Source organism: Mauremys mutica, chromosome 21, assembly GCF_020497125.1.
Source record: "Mauremys mutica isolate MM-2020 ecotype Southern chromosome 21, ASM2049712v1, whole genome shotgun sequence".
Taxonomy (NCBI): Eukaryota; Metazoa; Chordata; order Testudines; family Geoemydidae; genus Mauremys; species Mauremys mutica.
In genome coordinates, this window is record NC_059092.1 from 21,032,518 (window position 1) to 21,052,604 (window position 20,087).

General features: G+C 48.3%; 1 protein-coding gene across 7 annotated transcripts in view; it reads right to left on the minus strand.

The window, feature by feature from the left end:
* Positions 1-466: 466 nt before the first annotated feature.
* CCDC30 (coiled-coil domain containing 30) overlaps positions 467-20,087 on the minus strand; it is a 147,423-nt gene continuing 127,802 nt past the window's right edge. For all 7 annotated transcript variants that reach the window (XM_044996252.1, XM_044996253.1, XM_044996251.1 and 4 more), the window contains 7 exons: positions 17,483-17,648; positions 15,666-15,787; positions 12,880-13,021; positions 4,751-4,887; positions 4,219-4,333; positions 2,593-2,660; positions 467-916 (listed from right to left, as the gene is read on the minus strand). In XM_044996252.1, the coding sequence (XP_044852187.1) occupies positions 703-916; positions 2,593-2,660; positions 4,219-4,333; positions 4,751-4,887; positions 12,880-13,021; positions 15,666-15,787; positions 17,483-17,648 (964 nt within the window). In that variant the 3' untranslated portion in view covers positions 467-702. The remainder of the gene's footprint in view (positions 917-2,592; positions 2,661-4,218; positions 4,334-4,750; positions 4,888-12,879; positions 13,022-15,665; positions 15,788-17,482; positions 17,649-20,087) is intronic.

Below are 20,087 nucleotides of genomic sequence, written 5' to 3' on the forward strand. Positions count from 1 at the left end.
CGGCACGCGCGGGGGGCGCTCTGGTGGTCGCCGGTACCGCGGCTCCGGGGGAACCTCCTGCAGACGTGCCTGTGGAGGTTCCGCTGGTCCCGCGGCTCCGGTGGAGCATCCGCTGGCATGCCTGCGGGAGGTCCACCTGAGCTGCGGGACCAGCGGACCCTCCGCAGTCATGCCTGCGGGAGGTCCACTGGTCCTGCGGCTCCGGGGGACCTCCCGCAGGCATGACTGCGGAAGGTCTGCCGGAGCCACCTGCCGCCCTGCCGGCAAAATGCCGCCCCAAGCATGCGCTTGACGCGCTGGGGTCTGGAGCCGGCCCTGATAACGACTACATGAGGGCTCACAAATATGTTTGGCGTAAGGCCCACAAAAGTTTAATCTGGCCCTGGCAGGAGGAAGGATCGGGACCCCGGCCCGTGAATGTATCTAGATCACACAAGGAGTTGAGACCAAATGACAAACACCCCTTTTAAAAAAACCTTTTAATGAATTAAATCTGTGAATGTAAAAATTCCAGGGCGATCTGGGATGAGATGCTAGAGCTGGGCAAGTGATTGACACAACAGCTGTCAAATAGCTGAGAAAAATCACAAAATTCATTGAACGAGTTACTGGACACATACTGATCTGGCTGGATGCGTGGCCCACTGCAGCAGGAAACCCTCAGCCACAGTCCAATCAGAGAGCAGCTCCTTGGAGTCCCTCTTAGACACTATTGCAGCTGAAGCTGGGACTCTGGGGCTGCATTGGGAAGTTTGTGCGGTCTCCAGGTGAAGCCACATTTAAATAACCAATTTCAGAAGGCTGAGAAGGTGATAAGGAAAACAGGGACTTTGGGGTCTTGGTTCCTTCTTCAGGCTTGACATCTTGGATGGCTCTCAGAATGCCAAGGGAGTTTGGCAGCCCTGTCGCTGAGAAGCTGAAAAAGAATTTCCATCACTAATTCACTCTGCCAACGGCAGTCACCTGGCCTCCAGTACTGTAGTGTCTAAGTGCCTCACAATCTTTAACATATTTGTCCTCACACATCCTGTGGGCACGGCAGTGCTAGTATCTCCCAATTACAGCTGAGGGAGAGACTGAGTGACATCACATAGGAAGTTTGTGGCACAGCAGGGACTTGAACCCAAATCCTAGGCTACTGCCCTACTGACCGGACTATCCTTCCTTTCTCTACACCTCCTCTCCTTCCCAACAGGTGCTCTGGCCATGCTTTAAAGGAACAGGGCAATTTGTGTCACAAACATGTGATTTTTAATTTAAAAATAAAAGTTTTGGAGTGGTCTTTGGAAAACTTAATTTGGGAGAAAAGTCAGTAAAATGTGGTTAAACTTGTGGCCCATGATCCTCCAGGTTAGGTACCAGGATCTTCAGGAGAAGGTCACTGCCCCTCCTGTACCCACAGGGGCATGGCTTGTTATGCAAACTGAGCTGGCAAAGCACTGGCCCTATCTGTTATAACAAGGGTCTGGGGGAAGCCCTCCCCCAATGGGCAGGGTTTCTCTGTGTGTGAGTAGCCCCACCAAACAGGGGGAGAGTGGGGCTTCCCCTTAGCCTGGGAGAAACCCTGCCCATTGTAGGAGGGGCTTCCAAAGACCCAGAGACCATAAGACATGTCTTAGAGACCGGGATGCTGGGGGACAACCCTTTGCAAGGGTTTCTTAGTCCCTCTGTCTCCTAGGGCATGGGCAGAGGGCTTTTTTTTGAAGTTTCATTGCAAACAGTTTTGCAAATTACAAAGTTCCTTGAAGAAGAGTTGTTAGAATGGGACTAATGGTTATTATGATCTACTGACAGGACAGAGAGGCTTATAGAATTGTGGGGAACGGCCTAAAATCTTCTAATGAAGAAGAACCCAACCATGCGGGGAGTTTGCTGAAATCTGTTCTGAAAACTCTATTTTGTGGCTGTCTTTCAGACTGTTTAGGAAATGACGCTTAGCACTACAGGAGAAGGTTCATTCCCATGTATGGTTATGGAGACATTAAGCCCGAGATCATGAAAAAGAACCCTAAGTTTTATCTCCACCTGTGGGACACAAGAGTACCAGTGAAATAACTGTACTGCAACAGAATCCAGTGACATAAATTTGCACCATGGACTCCTGAGCTTGGCAAAGAAAACTATAACAACTGAGGAATGTTATTAATCAGTATTACACTTAGTGATTTAAATGTGAGCTTAGGTGGCACGGACCAGCTGTCTGCTGGTTTCATTCCATTTATTTTACTATTTATTATAGTATCTCTTCAAAAGAATGGTGCATGCATGGGCCAAGGGATACAAATTTTGAAACTCCATTGTGTACATAGCTGGCAGTGCATCTTTAGTCTTCTATCATTATGTTATTACTTAAACTACCACCCATAAATCATGAGGAGCTGGAAAATATATTTCTGGAATTTTTCCTTCTCTGAACCATGTGCTTTTATATAATCGTTTTCCCCACAGCATGACTAAAACACATCCACAAATAAAAGAAAGGGTGGAACATGTGTTTGGAAAACAAGAATTCACAGCTTCCCTCTCCCAGACACTGACAAGTCTCACTGTTAGTAAGTAGACACACTGCCTGTATGTTTTTACTTATAATACCTTGTGTTTGGACGTGGCAACATCTTACTTAGCAGCTGGCATTCAGAGAAGCCAATGCTCCCGAAGTCCTAGAAAGAGAACCAGAAAAATAAACAACAGATCCAAGGTAGGAAGGATGCTCTAGGCAATCAATGCTTGCAAGTGCATCATTCACAAACTCGAGAGAAAAAAAAGGGTTTTAATATAAAATTTAGAGAGAGAACACAGAGAATCACAGACGCAGAGAATTCCAAAGAGATGAAACACCTCAAGTGAACATATGTTTTGCGTGTTTGGTGGCGTGTGAGGGATGTTATTTATATGATGGTTTTTTTTCTAATAACAGTTCAATGCAAGGGCATGAGCATAACTCCCAGAGGATGAAAAAAACCATGTGCAAATGATTCAGGAAAAGTTATTTCCATTGAATGGACCTGCTCCAGTAAAGGCAGCCATTTACAGTTGAAAATCTTAACAAATTATATTATATAGTCTTCTTTCATAAGCACATGGGGCCTGGGGGAGCAGAGTTACTATTATAAACACAGCTGTTATTGTCCCTTTCCGCCACTGTCCCACACACAGTGTCCAGCACTTTCAAATTTGGTTGCCTAGACTCAGGTCTGCTCCACACTCCAAAGCTATGGTAGCAGAGCTATGTCTGCTAGGAATGTGAAAAACAATCACACCCCGCCTTGACATAGCTATGGTGGCAAAACCTCCAATGGAGGCACTGCTATGCCAACGGCTGTCAACCTGGCTAACCGTCTGGGGAGGTGGTGTAGCTATGTTGGCAGAAGAACTCCTGTGTCAGCCTGTGCTGCAGCTACACTAGGAGGCTATGCTGGTACAGGCTCTGTAGTGTAGACATGGCTTCAGATATATTTAGGCCCTTACGCTGTGATTTTCAAAGGTCTCTAAGGGAGTTAGACACTCAATTCCTATTTAATTTAAACTTTGAAAATCTCAGTCAAATAAATGGCTTGATTCTCAGAGGTCCTGAGTCCATGCAATGGGAAACGGGAGTGCTCAGCACCTTTGCAAATCAGGACACCTCTTCAGGTGCCGAAGTAGGGATTTAGGCTCCCATGTTTGACATTTTGGGGTCATTTGTGTAAAATATCTAAAATTACCCACTTTTAAAAAAGTTTTCCTGGTTCCCAACCTTACATGTCATAAGGTTCCCAACCTTACAGTCATATTTTTAATGACTGAAAAACAAAAAAGAACAAAGGTAAGAAAAAGTGATGCCTTTATCACAATGACAAGTAGCCTAATAACACAACAGATGAGGGCACTGGCTGCCTCAGCAGACTGGAAATGAGCCACAAAGCCTTGCACATCTAGGCCACTGGCTCCAATTAAGCTAATCAAGAGTGACATTACCAACCAATCCGTGGGGGGTGTCATTTATGAAATGCCAATGCCTAGGGGACTGGGGCACTAATAATACACCTCCCCTTCTGGCAGTTCCAACTGCGGGTACGACTCACTTTTGAAAGTCTGGTCCTGTACGGACATATATACCAAAAATTTCTGTGGAATCTAGAAGAGGTCCTTCCAGGTTAAAGCTGAGGTACATTGGTAGGGAATAGGGTGAAATTCCTCAGATGCGCCCATTTTACAGAGAAAGGCAGCACATCTCACCTCTAAGCTGTGGGTCTGGATGTTCCTTAGAGTACGTTCTAGAATGCCAACCTGACTGGAAAGCTGCAGGGTGCTTTCCTGGAGTCGCTTGTTTTCTTCATCCAGGAACTGCACTCTGAGAAGGTCACAGAGAAAGGGCACAGTTTATTTTCTGCACATGAATCTTCACCCTAACCATTTTCTGTTTTCAAAGGGGCATTTCCTCTCAACCTCTCTGCTGAGAAACTCAAACAACCCTTTAAACGCTTCAAACATATTGCCCCTGCAGTTCTACACCGAGTCATGTTCCATGCAGCGTCAGAGCCAGGGCCATTTCAAAGCAGCTATTCCCGTGAAGTGGCCTGCGTACATCCTTTAGGCATGAGGAGCAGCTGCCTGACTCATCACTGCACTACCCTAGTTTTACTCAATGCACAGAAGGAGGATTTCATTGGAGTGACGCTGGCACAGAATTGGAGAACACAGTTTGGCGGAAAGGGCTAACTTTGAACTCTGGCCCAGGAGCACTCTCTGTAACGGCATTAATGGCTACCTGTTCTGGATTGTGGAAATGATCCATTTGTTGTTCTGTCCAACTTCTTCCTGTTCATTAAGCTGCTGTAAGAGTTCTCTTTTCTCTTGGAGCAAATTCTCATTTTCCGTGGTGATCTGTCTGATCAATGCATGTTCCTGTGGTTAAGAAAACAGGATGAAACAATAAGCTTTGATATAGCATGTTTCATCCACAGATCTAGACTGTTCTCAGTGGTACCTGATGACAGAACAAGGAGTAATGGTCTCAAATTGCAGTGGGGTTGGTTTACGTTGGATATTAGGAAAAACTTTTTCACTCAGAGAGTGGTGAAGTACTGGAATGGGTTACCTAGGGAGGTGGTAGAATCTCCTTCCTTAGAGGTTTTTAAGGTCAGGCTTGACAAAGCCCTGGCTGGGATGATTTAGTTGGGAATTGGTCCTGCTTTGAGCAGGGGGTTGGACTAGATGACCTCCTGAGGTCCCTTCCAACTCTGATATTCTATGATTCTATGATCTCAAAGTGCTGTTTAAAGGAGGTCATGATCCGGGGTCTGATTATAAAATACGTATTGTCTTTGATGTTATGTGGCCTGGAAAGGGTCTTGTAGTCACACCCTTCCAATGGCATTTCAGATGGACGGTGGAAAGAATGTTTGACACCATCAGAAGCAGACGTGAGACAATCCCACTCATTTCCCAGTCACACAGTTCTCCCTAAAGCACCCGTGTTTTTTGCAGAAAAGAGCAAATTAATTCAGAAAACCTCAGTCTCAATAAGTAACATTGGGTATTCCAGGAACTTCTACTGTGGCCAGACAACAGTGAGCTACTGGGCAGCACCAATCACAGTAAAATCATCACTGCCCTCCTCTGGCAGGCCCGCCACAAGGGAAGGTTCTCTGCACTTGGGCAGTTTGGGTTCGTTAAATATTGGGGAATTGCATTCCCTTAAAATAAAGGATTTCTAATACACAAATACATCAATTAACGCGACAGGCCAAACCCGTTCCTGGTGCAACTGCAGCGTGCCCAGTGGAGGCAAGTACGCCGGAAACTAGGGTGACCCTGTATGTTAGAGAATTTGTAAATGGAATCTCATCTGAGGTATGTTTCCTACGGTGGGAGCCTCAGGCTAACTGAAGGCACAAAAGGCACACCAGAGGAGCAGGTAGGAGGGGGAAGAGAAAGCTGCTCCACCTACATCTGTCCCACCTCACTAAAACAATCCTTAGAAATCACTCACCCCTACTCCTGCAGCAGCCCCTCATGTGCTCAGCTGTGCATGGGGCTCAAGCTTTGGCTGCTGCTCTGCTCCTGCGACACTATGCTCAACTAAAAGAGCGCATGCAGCCCTGCCCAACCGAGCCCTCTCAAGTGGCACTTGGCCTGCTGGGGAAATGGGCAACAGGGAAGGATTCTAAAGCACAAAAAAAGAATAAAGGGAGAATAGAGACAAAAAAGATGGAGAAAAACAGTGGAAAGAAAGCGAGATGATGGCGACTGTATTAAGGTATGGCATGACACGGTGGGGGTTACCAACCCGCCAAGCCACTGACTGGGGGCTCCTCCAAAACCAGACAGAGAACAACTGAGCAGTATACCCAGGAAGTCTCTGTCTCCTTGGAACCTAACCACCGAGAGATGCTTGTCTCTCTCTTACACAATCATGGCTCGATTAGCCTGATTTTCACCTCCCCGACTTTATCCACACTGAACCAATCTGTCTGACATTTCGTGTTGGATTGGATGGCAGCGTAGGGCTTTTCTGGAAAGTCTGAGGCAAATGCAGCAGCAAAGGGCTTGGGAGGTAGGAGCAGGGCTTAATTTGTGCCAGGGCAGAGCCCCGGCGCCTCCGGGCCTGGCGGGTCAGTTATGGATGTAAAGAAATTGCCTGAACCCCAGCACCTCTTTCATTACATATTAAACCCTGAGCAGGGTAGTTCAAACACAAGGTGACTTCTCTTCCCAAACACTGTCCTTTTCTTGGCTCATTGTAACGCCGAACAAGCTTGGTCTAGACAATCCCTTTGTGTGAACCTGTTTCTCTCGGTGAGGACTGGAGCCTTTGTCTAGTTCAGGGGAGGCTAGTACTCACAGTGGTTTATATGGTATGGGCTCTGCTGAGCTCTGAGGGAACGTCTACACTACAGGATTATTCCGATTTTACAGAAACCGGTTTTGTAAAACAGATTGTATAAAGTCGAGTGCACGCGGCCACACAACACACATTAATTTGGCGGTGTGCGTCCATGGTCTGAGGCTAGCGTCGATTTCCAGAGCGTTGCACTGTGGGTAGCTATCCCGTAGCTATCCAATAGTTCCTGCAGTCTCCCCCACCCCTTGGAATTCTGGGTTGAGGTACCAGTGCCTGATGGAGCAAAAATCATTGTCACGGGTGGTTCTGGGTACAGCCTCACCCCTCCCTCCGTGAAAGCAGCAGACAACCGTTTCGCGCCTTTTTTCCTGGGTGAACTGTGCAGACGCCATAGCACAGCAAGCATGGACCTTGCTCAGCTCAATACCGCAATCTTGGACGTTGTAAACACCTCACGCATTCTCGTGCAGTCTATGCTGAACCAGGACCTGCAAAGCCAGGCGAGGAGGAGGCGGCTATGGCAGTGCAGCGATGAGAGTGATGAGGACATGGACACAGAATTTTCTCAAACTGCGGGCCCCTGCGCTTTGGAGATCCTGATGGTAATGGGGCAGGTTCTAGCCATTGAACGCCGATTTTGGGCCCGGGAAACAAGCACAGACTGGTGGGACCGCATAGTTTTGCAGGTGTGGGACGATTTGCAGTAGCTGCGAAACTTTTGCATGCATAAGGGCACTTTCATGGAACTTTGTGACTTGCTTTCCCCTGCCCTGAAACGCCAGAATACCAAGATGAGAGCAGCCCTCACAGTGGAAAAGTGAGTGGCAATAGCCCTCTGGAAGCTTGCAACGCCAGACAGCTACTGGTCAGTCGGGAATCAATTTGGAGCGGGCAAATCGACTGTGGGGGCTGCTGTGATGCAAGTAGCCAAAGCAATCACTGAGCTGCTGCTACGAAAGGGAAACGTGCAGGCCATAGTGGATGGCTTTGCTGCAATGGGATTCCCTAACTGTGGGGGGGCGGTAGATGGAACCCATATCCCTATCGTGGCACCGGAGCACCAGGGTACCCAGTACATAAACCGCAAGGGGTACTTTTCAATGGTGCTGCAAGCACTGGTGGATCACAAGGGACGTTTCACCAACATCCACGTGGGATGGCCGGGAAGGGTTCATGACGCTCGCATCTTCAGGAACACTACTCTGTTTAAACGGCTGCAGCAAGGGAATTACTTCCCAGACCAGAAAATAACAGTTGGGGATGTTGAAATGCCTGTTGTTATCCTGGGGGACCCAGCCTACCCCTTGATGCCATACACAGGCAGCCTGGACAGTGGTCAGGAGCTGTTCAACTACAGGCTGAGCAAGTGCAGAATGGTGGTAGAATGTGCATTTGGCCGTTTAAAGGCGCGCTGGCGCACATTACTGACTCGCTCAGACCTCAGCCAAACCAATGTCCCCTATGTTATTGCTGCTTGCTGTGTGCGCCACAATCTCTGTGAGAGTAAGGGGGAGACCTTTATGGCGGAGTGGGAGGCTGAGGCAAATCACCTGGCCGCTGATTACGCACAGCCAGACACCAGGGAGATTAGAAGAGCACACCAGGAAGCGGTGCACATCAGAGAAGCTTTGAAAACGAGCTTCATCACTGGCCAGGGAAGGGTGTGACTGCTGTTTTTGTTTCTCCTTGATGAACACCCACCCCCCTTGATTGACTCATTCCCTGTAAGCAACCCATCCTCCCCCTTCGATTACAGCTTGCTTAAGGAAATAAAGTCACTCTCGTTTAAAAATCATGTATTCTTTATTAATTAATTATAAAAAGAGGGAGAGAACTGAGAAGGTAGCCCGGGTGTGGTTTGGGAGGAGGATAGGAGGGAAGGAAAAGGCCACTAAAAAAATTTCACATTAATGACAGCCTTTTGGTTGGGCTGTCCACGGGGGTGGAGTGGGCGGGTGCACAGAGCCTCCCCCCACGCGTTCTTACACGTCTGGGTGAGGAGGGTATGGAACATGGTGAGGGGGGAGGGTGGTTATACAGGGGCTTCAGCGGCACTCTGTGATCCTGCTGCCGTTCCTGAAGCTCCACCAGACGCCGGAGCATGTCAGTTTGATCACGCAGCAGCCCCAGAGTTGCATCCCGCCACCGCTGATCTTCGTGCCGCCGCCTCTCATCTCGAGCATCTCTCCTCTCATCTTGAGCGTCTCTCCTGTCCTCACATTCGTCCCTCCTATCCTCACGTTGGTCCCTCCTGTCCTCACGGTCACTGGCATCTTTCCTGTACTTTGCTACCACGTCCTTCCACTCATTCAGATGCGCTCTTTCATTGCGGGTCACTTCCATGATTTCGGAAAACATTTCTTCTCACGTTTTTTTTCCCGCCGCCTTATCTGAGATAGCCTTCAGGACGGAGTAGGGTTGCTTGAAAAATTTGCAGCTGCATGAGGGAGGGAAAAAAGGGAGAGAAGTATTTAAAAAGATACATTTTACAGAACAATTGTTATACTCTTTCACAGTGAACAGCACTATTCACCTTACATAGCACATGTGATTTCACTACAAGGTCGCATTTTGCATCTTAATATTGAGTGCCTGCGGCTCTGGTGTTACAGATCTCACAAACGCAGGTCCAGGCATCAGAATTCAGCTTGCATGCGGCCACGGTAAGCCACTGTCTTTCAGCTTCTGCAGCCTTCATATATACAGTGCTTTACCCCTCCCCACACCGCATGGCTGGTATCATGAAAGCTCACTGCTAATCACCCCCCTGCCCTCCCCCCACCGCGTGGCTAGTAGCTGGGAAGATCCCTGCTAGCCAAATGCGAAAAAACTCATCGCTATTTCACTCCTCCCCTCCCCCCGCTTGGCTACGTGCAAGGAAGGATTTTTTTTAAGCAGCAGGCCACGAACCCAGTAGGAAAATGGGCATCTCTGTCCCCTTAATTAAATTCCTGATTTTCAACCAGGTTACCCTGAACGATATCACTCTGCTGAGGATAACACAGTGAGATAAAGAACGGATGTTTCTTGAATGCCAGCAATCACCGGGACCATACGCAGCTATGCTTTGTCATGCAATGATACCCGATTACTTGCTACATGCATGGCGTGGTAAAGTGTCCTACCATGGTGGACGGAACAAGGCTGCCTTGCCCAGAAACCTTCTGCAAAGGCTTTTGGAGTACCTCCAGGAGCGCTTCATCAAGATGTCCCTGGAGGATTTTCGCTCAATCCCCAGACATGTTAACAAACTTTTCTAAGTAACTTTACTGGCCGCGAATGCATCCCAAGTCCTCAGGGCAAATCAATCATTAAAAAACGCTTGCTTTTAAACCATGTTTTATATTTACAAAGGTACACTCACCAGAGGTCCCTTCCATGGCTTCATTGTCTCGGATAGTGGCTTGGGAGGGCTGGGAGGGTAATTCCGTCTGGGTCAGAAAAAGCTCCTGGCTGTTGGGGCTAACGGAGTGCTGTGTGCTCTCTGCAAGCTCGTCCTCCTCTTCTTCATCGTCATCTTCCCCGTCCGCATAATCCTCAGCCATGGCTGAGATTACAACCCCCACCTCGGAATCCACGGACAGGGGTGGGGTAGTGGTGGCGGACCCCCCTAGAATTGCATGCAGCTCAGCGTAGAAGCGGCATGTTTTTGGCCCTGCACCGGACCTTCCGTTTGCTTCTTTGGTTTTCTGGTAGGCTTGTCTGAGCTCCTTAACTTTCACTCTGCACTGCACTGAGTCCCTGCTGTACATAGCCTTGGAAATTCTTTCAAATACTTTTTCATTTCATCTTTTGGAACGGAGTTCTGTTAGCACTGAATCCTCTCCCCATATAGCGATCAGATCCAGTACCTCCCGTGCAGTCCATGCTGGAGCTCTTTTTCGATTCTCAGGAGACTGCATTGTTAACTGTGCTGAGGAGCTCTGCGTGGTCACCTGTGCTGATGAGCTCTCCACGCTGGGCAAGCAGGAAATGAATTTCAAAAGTTCGCGGGGCTTTTACTGTGTACCTGACCAGTGCATCCGAGTTCAGATTGCTGTCCAGAGCGGTCACAGTGGTGCACTGTGGGATACCGCCCGGAGGCCAATACCATCGATTTGCGGCCACACTAACCCTAATCCGATATGGTAATACCGATATTAGCGCTACTCCTCTCGTCGGGGAGGAGTACAGAAACCGGTTTAAAGAGGCCTTTATATCAATATAAAGGGCCTCGTGGTGTGGACGGGTGAGGCATTAAATCGGTTTAACGCTGCTAAAATCGGTTTAAACCCGTAGTGTAGACCAGGCCTGAGCAACCCATGCTGGCTCCCAGATTCCTGAACCACACACACAACGCCAGCCTTCGGGCAGGGCCGGCTCCAGGTTTTTTGCCGCCCCAAGCAAAAAAAAATTTGGCTGCCCCCCGTCCCAGTCCTGGACTCCCCCCCCGTACTCCCCTGCTGCCCCAGCCCTGGGCTCTCCCCCCCCCAACCCCACTGCCACCCCAGCCCTGGGCTCCCCCTTTCCACCCCACCAGTGGCCCCCCCCCACACCTCCTGCCGCCCCAGCCCTGGGCACTCCCCCCGCCACCTGCACCCTCCTTCCACCGCAGCCCTGGGTCACTGGTAACTCGCTCCCAGGGCAGGTCATTCAGCAGGAATTTTGGATGTGCACAAAACACAGACAGGATTGGTTCCCATATGGTTACAGAGCTGCAGTAAAGTGGAACAATTTTCAGCTTGTGTGATTGGAGGATATCTGGATGCATATTATAAGACTGTCCTCCATAAATGAGGAAAAGTTGAGGTGCCTTTATTATTCTTTTGTTCCACTCTTTCTTTCTATGGGGAATTTGCCAATGCAATATCACTGTCTTACTTTTAACAAACAAAGAAAAAGGCAATGGCTGTTGAAAATAGCAATTCCAGTCTTAATAACCACTGGGAAGCATTTCTTGCTCAATTTTATCCTACTTTTTCTACAGCAAGTTACAGTTGATCAGTATATTTGATTTGGGAGAAATGAAGTAATGAAGTAACAGCTGCCCAAACTGAGCTTGAGCACTCCTGAATTTTGAGGTGTTCAAATCTGGAAGGCAGGTGCTGGGTGTGTGTGTGGGGGGGGGGGGGGGGGGGGGGGGGCTGTGGGCTCCGCGGGGGAGCATGGCAGCATATATGCAGCAGCGTGTCTGGAGCTGCGTGGAGCCAGACATACTGGTCTGAGTGGCACGGTAAGGGGGCTGTGGGATTGGAGAAGGGGTAGGAGGTTTCGGGGTACAGTCAAGGGACAGGGAGCGGGGGGGATGGGGCGGAGGTTGGGGGGACAGTCAAGGGACAGTCAGCGGTTGGATAGGCATGGGAGTCCCAGGGGTTTGTCAGGGGACAGGTAGGAGGTGGGGTCCTAGGGGGAAGTTGGAGGGGGGTCTCAGGAAGGGGCAGTTGGGGACAAGGAGAAGGGAGGCTTAGATAGGGGGTGGGGTCCCAAGGGGCAGTTATGGGAAGGGGTCCCAGGAGGGGGCAATCAGGGGACAGGGAGCGGGGCGGGATTGGATGGGTTGGGGTTTCTGTGGGGGGCAGTCGGAGGGAGTGGATGGTGGCAGGGTGGGGCTTCCCTCCCCCTGGATTGTCCTGTTTTTTGAATGTTAAAATATGGTCTCCCTGCCATCCACAGCACTCACAGCACACTGCCGCATGAGGTCCCCCTCCTTCCTTTCCAGTTGGTAGTGGCCAAGGGAATGCTGGGAAATGTAGTTCTTTCCCTGCTCCAGGGCTGGCTCTATAGTCAGGGAGCTAACCAAGGAACTACAGCTCCCAGAGCCCCCTGTCGGTTCTCAGCTCCCATGCCGCCCCTGCAAATGGGCTGCCCCAAGCAGGTGCTTGCTTTGCTGGTGCCTAGAGCCGCCCCTGCCTTCGGGACTCTGTGGGACATGAGCTAAGCCTCCATCCGAACAGCTGGGCCATGCCAAGTTCCTAAGGCGTGAATGCCAGTGCCCCTGCTAGGGCAGCTTCTGCTTTGGGACCCTCCTGGAGCAGCAGCCCCCCAGGGGAAAGCTCTGTCACCTGCTTCCTCACCTTTCCCGCCTGGCTCCTGGACAGCGCAATTTCACTTTCAAGCTGTTTAATCCTCACATCTCTTTGCTTCACTTCATGAACAAACGTCTCCTTGGCTCTGCGGAGCTTGGCTTTATGGCGGACTTGCCGCTCATTGTGTTTCCTGAAAAGATAGATATATAAATATCAGCCTATTAAAATGCTTGACTGGTTTTGTACACGAAGAACAATACACTAGATGCCTAGCACTTGCTCAGATTGCCACATGGCATCTGTACAATCCCGGTAGGGGTAAGAGGAAGGAGAATATTACCCAGGTGGGACAATACAGCCAGTGGATCTGCTGTGGGGTCAATGTAGCCAGTCCAAATGCTGAGTGACCAGTCTAACTGACTGATACTGTCATTTCTCTGAAATGGTTCCAACTTCCCCCATTCTGGTAAAATAGCCAGCCTTTGAATGTGCCAACCTCTTGGCCCAGTTCAGAGCCCTCTGAGCTCTGTTAGCTCAGACAGAAGCCTGACGGCCTCAGGAACTGCACCCTAAGGTGGGGAGCATGATTTTTGAGAGATAAGCCCACAAACGTTTCATCTTCCTATTGGCCACAAATACAAAATCCAAACCACAGTAACAAGGATCTTGTCTCTGTACCTCACGTCTGGGTCTGCCCACCTTGGTTTTCGTTTGTTTTTAAATAAGCTACAACTTCAGCCAATCAGAAACCAGTCTCTGAAGCAGGGCCCACGCTTTCCACAAGTTGGCTCCCAGAAGGGTCCTATCCAATCCTTCCCCAGGAGACCAGGACAAACAGCAATCCCAGCCTGTGTAGTTTTAATAAACCTGGGATGAGGCTTCAACCACTTCTATCTTCCCTTTCTCAGCTTTGGTTCTGCAGATGCCAAGCTCAGTTCCTCCCTACATGACCTTGGTCTTACTGCACTGCAATCCCCAAAACCTGTGGAGTGACACTGGCAGAACACTGGGGTAATGCGGCAGTGAACTCCGCACTCTGCATTCACCCCTCCATTCCCAGGATAATCAGTCAGAGCTTCTCCTTCCTTGCTGCTTAAAATCTTTGTCAATTTATTCACTTATTGGTGCAGACTGAACTCCAGAAACATGCCCACATACAGACTGTAAGTGCCCTGACAACCAGCTGCTGGAAAATAACCACCCAACATCACAACACAATACAATAAATCAGCTTCCAGCCAAGAAATCAAATCAACAGAACATCCCCCATCCCACACCACCCACTTCCCCAAATGCCCTGTCAAGTAGATGGGCTTTTGCAGGGGATTTTAAGGTCAACACATTAGCCCACTTTGGATGTAATGAGGGCGCTAGTGCCAAAGCAAAGATTGCTTCATGGAAAATGGCATACTGGGAACGCTTTCTCTTTAATGCCAGTGGTGTGTCTGCTGATCACAGCTGTGGCAGGCTGGCCCAGAGAGGTGTCTCTCAGGAAGACAGGACACAAGCCATTGTAGGCTGTATAGATCACAACTAGTACGTTCAACTCCACCTGGAAACCAACAGGCAGACAATTACAGTTGCTCAGAAAGAAACAGGGGGAGGAGTAAAAACATGAGAGAATTTGTTCCCATCAAAACAAAATGACATTCTGGAAACAATTCAAAATTTTTGTTTCAAAGTTTTTCAAAAAATCAAAACATTTGAATCAAAATCAAATACCTCGAATATTGTGAACTGGTTTGAAACTGGAATGTTTCGTGAGTCTGATTCAAATCTGATTGTAACGGCCTTTTCCGTCAAAAAACGTTGAGATGAAAAATGTCTGACGAGCTCTACAGCCAGTGCAGTGTGCTCCTGCTGAGACCTGTAGCAGGGTGGTTACTCTGCTCCTGCCCTGAAGGGCTTAAAACAGCCCTGGGGGAAGGTTGTGGCTGGGAGCTGCTAAGCTGGGCTGATTGGGAAGTGGCTGCAGCTGGGACACGCCCCAACCAGGCCACAGCTGGCCTGTATAAAGAGGCTGGGAGCCAGGAGCTCAAGAGTCTCCCTCTGCCTGTAGAGGGAGAAGGGCCTGGCTGCAGGGAGCTAGAGACAGGGTACCTGAGTGAAGCAGGGCTGGGGAAAGGCAGAGGAGCTGGGGCGCTCCAGCCTGGAAAGCCCCAGGCTGTGGCCTAGCATAAGGCCCAGGGGTACTGGGGGTTGCAGAGGGCAGCCCAGGGGTAGGCCAAGGCAGCAGGTCCAAACCCTCCTTGCCAGTGATGAGCAGGCTGATACTGCAGTCTGCCCCAAGGCGTGGGGCTAGACAATGGCTGGCAGTAGCCATATACTGAGGTGAGGTGGGGATAGTGGGTGGGGGTTCCCCTGGGACGGGGAGACCCAAAGAGAAAGGGATTACTGCTCAGAAGCAGCACCCCAGGTACAAGGGCACTGGGTCCGGGAGGGACACGGGGGTCAGAGGACAGGCAGATCACCAGCCTGCAGAGGGCGCTCCGGAGTTGGAATGAGCTAATTCCCGGAAGTCACCAGCAAGAGGGGTCGCAGGGGTGAGTCCGCATGTCTACAGACCCCACCTGCTTACATGGTGCCTGTGCCCTGCACCACCTTCAGCTCCTGAATGGAAGAACACAGAATGAAGTAGCTGCAGAAGTGGGACATTTACTCCACCTGATTCTCTTTGAAGATGTCAACTGAAAGCAGATCTCTCAGTGCTGACTGTATTTTACATGGGAGACCAAAGTTCACACTATAAGCCACTCCACTGTCACAACAGGGACACAAAGAGCAGATGCAGTGCCACCTCATTCCCCCGTGGCCCCTGCTGCTTTGGTCATTACCTGACGTAGATATCGAGCTGCTTCAGGAGACGATCATATTCCTCGTGGAGGATTTCCTTCTCCTGCTGCAACAGCGACAGCTGCTCTGAAAGGTTCTGATTGGTTTTTTGACAATGGAGATGCTGAAAAACAGATGCATGTTTTAGAATTTCTCTTAAAAAAAAAATGTAGGGACTGAAAACGTCCTTTCAATCCTTGCACTCCCAGCTCTGGGCTCAACAGCTTCTCTGTCATAAAGCCTCCTTTTTGCCCAGTAACCAGACAAAGGAACAATCATATCTAGGCTATCCTGCTCTTGCCACTCCAATGAAACTGCCTTTGCTATGGCCACAGGAGAAGTCTGCCTCTTCCTAGCTAAGTTGGAAGAATGTGGATCTCCCTGGCAGGGACACAGAGTGAAGGGACACCGCTCCCAGGTGTATTGTCTCCTACCCGGATTGCTGTGCAAAAGGCCCCATGCTCTGAAAGGAAAGGGGCTGCCTTCTCCTGTTCCATCCTCCTGCCCCCACCCAACCCTCCCACGGAGCTCTATTCACAGTAAGCTTTAGGCCTTGTCTATGATACAGTGGCACAGCTGCAGCGTTGCAGTGTAGATGCTTCCTACACCAACGGAAGGGGGTTTTCTGTGGATGCTATTACAGGAGGCAATAGCTAGGTTAATGGAAGCACTCTTCCATTTGCCTACCCGCGTCTACACCAGGGGTTAGGTCAGTCTCACTACAGTGCTCAGGGCATGACTTTTTTACAGCCCTGAGTGATGCAGCCAGGTGGAGCTAATTTTTAAGTGTAGACCAGGCCTTAACCGGGTGGGTGGGATGGTGTTGTGGAGGGGAGCACAGAGAGCTCCCTCTGTTTTCACATCACTCATATTCTAATCCAGGCCCCTAAGAGATGCTGAACACCTGGAATCCCTGTTGAAATCAGTGGGAGCTGCAGGAGCTCGGAACCTCTCAGGATTTGACCCTGTGTTATCAATTTCTGGGCACGGGCCCTGCAACTCCACTGCTCCAAGACTGAGCCCTCTGGCCCCAGCGTCTCTGTTCTCACTGTGGCTCTTTAGTGGGTCCAAATGAGCGTTGACTCCTGGTAGAGACTTCACTGGGGAGCAAGACAACCAGCAGGGATTCATAGCAAAGCAGGACAAACTATTCAGAACAAACCAACATTTACTACTAGAGCACGGTATGAAAGGGTCCTTAGGTTAGTGTGGAAAAGGAAAACTTCACTGAGAGCCCATGCTGGCAGAATTACCTGCCCCTGCTGTCCAAAGCCTCCTGGATTTCATCTCTCTCTGTTTCTTTCCCCTCTACCCTGGGCAGCTGCAATCTTCTACCACAGTCAGCTCATACCAAGCCTCTTGTCCCCAGCTGCAGCCGTGCCATGTTCACACGTCCTGCTTCCTACAGCTCTCAGCCGTTGAAAGTTAATGTCCAGTCTTTGGTCCTCCATTGTATCTCCCAAGGCAAATTCATCCGTATGGGGACAGTTCTTGATAGTTCATTCATACCAACCCAGGCAAGCCCATGTGGCACCAACATCCCCATCCCTTATCCGCCTGTCCCAGAGGAGAAACTAACTCCTTCACACCCAGTGGGTAGCAATACAAAGTGTGTGCAGATACGGAGTCACACATATCTTTCATAATGCCACAAACACTTCTACATTCTCCACAGCACCATTATCAGCTGACAGGGAAGTACTGACTCTTAGCTTGATGGTCTGTATTGAAGTTAGTCATTAGAACAGCAGCATCATTTATGCCACCAACCTGTCCCCTTCCCAAACAGCCAACCCCAGAGCAGCCATGTGTAACTTACCTCATCTGATGCTGTTTTTTTTTCATCCTCTAATATATGCAGTTGTGCCTCCTGCTGCTGAAACCTGACCTGCAGCTCAGCCTGAGTCTTGGCCAGCAAAGTCTCAGTCTCATGTGAGTGTCTGAGCTGTTGCTGCAGCTCCTCTGCATGCTGATCCAGGAGCTTCCTAAAAGCATGTCATGGCAATGAGGCAACAATGGACAACCACTGATAAGAAGTTGACAGGGTTTCAAGTTACTCTGGGCCTGGACCCCACAGAGATTTTGTATCAGTATAAATAGTTATATCAATACAACCTCTAGTATTAACCCAGTTATACTGGTATAAAGGTGCCTTATACCAGCATAGTTTATTCTCCTTTCCACATGGGAATAAGCTTTACTGGTATAAGCACCTTTATTCTGGTATAACTGCATCCACACTGGGGGAGTTGTACCCTTTTAACTACATTGGTATAGTTACAGAGGTACAACTTTTGGGTGTAGACAAGGCCAGTTACTAATGCAAAGCCCCCTCTGAAGATCATTAGTCATTAGACCTGTGAATCAGAAAGACAATGAAATGAAATGAGCTAAGAATACTGTGACCTAGGGACCCATTGATGCCAACTGGCAAAGGGCACAGGAAGTCATAGGGTTTTACAGGGATCCCCTGGGTCAGATATTTGCATAACAGTTCATTGAAGGCTGGCATGTGAGATCTCTACTGAGAGCCAGTAGCCCACTGGTCATCATAATCAGTATGAAATGTATGTACGGATAATATTTAAGGATTTATGTACCTATCCTGAAAATGATGCTCTTAAGTAGGGCTATCAATTAATCGCAGTTAACTCACATAATTGATTTAAAAAAATTAATGGTGATTAAACATATTAACTGTGATTAATAGCAGCTTTAATTGCACTGTTAATAATAGAATGGCAATGGAAATTTATTAAATATTTTTGGATGTTTTTCTACATTTTCAAATATATTGATTTCAATTACAACATAGAATACAAAGTGTACATGCTCACTTTTTATTATTATTTTTATTACAAATGTTTGCACTGTAAAAATGATAAAAAATAGTATTTTTCAATTCCCCTCATACAAGTACTGTAGTGCAATCTCTTTACTGTGAAAGTGCAACTTGCAAATGTAGATTTTTTATTAAATAACTGCACTCAAAAACAAAACAATGTAAAACTTTAGAGCCTACAAGTCTACTCAGTCCTACTTCTTGTTCAGTCAATTGCTAAGACAAACAATCATAGAATCATAGAATATCAGGGTTGGAAGGGACCTCAGGAGGTCATCTAGTCTAACCTCCTGCTCAAAGCAGGACCAATCCTCTAATAAATCATCCAAGTTTGTTTACATTTATGGGAGATAATGCTGCCCACTTCTTATTTACAGTGTCACCTGAAAGTGAGAAAAAGGCATTCACATGGCACTTTTGTAGCCAGCATTGCAAGGTATTTACGTGCCAGATGTGCTAAACATTCATATGCCCCTTCATGCTTCACCATTCCAGAGGACATGTTTCTGTGCTGATGACGCTTGTTAAAAAAATAATGCGTTAATTAAATGTGTGACTGAACTCCTTGGAGAAGAACTGTATGTCTTCTGCTGTTTTACCAGCATTCTGCCATATATTTCATGGTTATAGCAGTCTTGGATGATGACTCAGCACATGTTGTTCTTTTTAAGAACACTTTCACTGCAGATTTGACAAAATGCAAAGAAGGTACCAATTTGAGATTTCGAAAGATAGCTATAGCACTCGACCCAAGGTTTAAGAATCTGAAGTGCCTTCCAAAATTAGAGAGGCGCGAGGTGTGGAGCATGCTTTCAGAAGTCTTAAAAGAGCAACACTCTAATGCAGAAACTACAGAAACTGAACCACCAAAAAAGAAAATCAACCTTCTACTGGTGGCATCTGACTCAGATGATGAAAATGAACATGCGTCAGTCTGCACTGCTTTGGATCGTTATGGAGCAGAACCCGTCATCAGCATGGACACATGTTCTCTGGAATGATAGTTGAAGCATGAAGGGACATATGAATCTTTAGTGCATCTGGCACATAAATATCTTCGATGCTGGCTACAACAGTGCCATGCAAATGCCTTTTCTGACCTTCAGGTGTCATTGTAAACAGGAAGCTGGCAGCATTATCTCCTATAAGTTCAATTTTCATGATAAAGAGATTGCACTACAGTACTTGTAATAGGGGAACTGAAAAATACTATTTATTTTGTTTTTTAAAGTGCAAATATTTGTAATAAAAATAAATATAAAGTGAGAACTGTACACTTTGTATTCTATGTTCTAAATGAAATCAATATATTAGAAAATGTAGAAAAACATCCAAAAATATTTAAATAAATGGTATTCTAATATTGTTTAACAGTGCGATTAATCGTGTGATTAATCACGATTTATTTAATCGCTTGACAGCCCTACTCTTAAGGGAGGTGATATACCTTGGAAATGTTCCTTCCAGGGGCGGCTCTAGGAATTGCGCCGCCCCAAGCAGGGCGGCACGCCGCAGGGGGCGCTCTGGCGGTCGCCGGTCCCGCGACTCTGGTGGACCTCCTGCAGACATGCCTGCGGAGGGT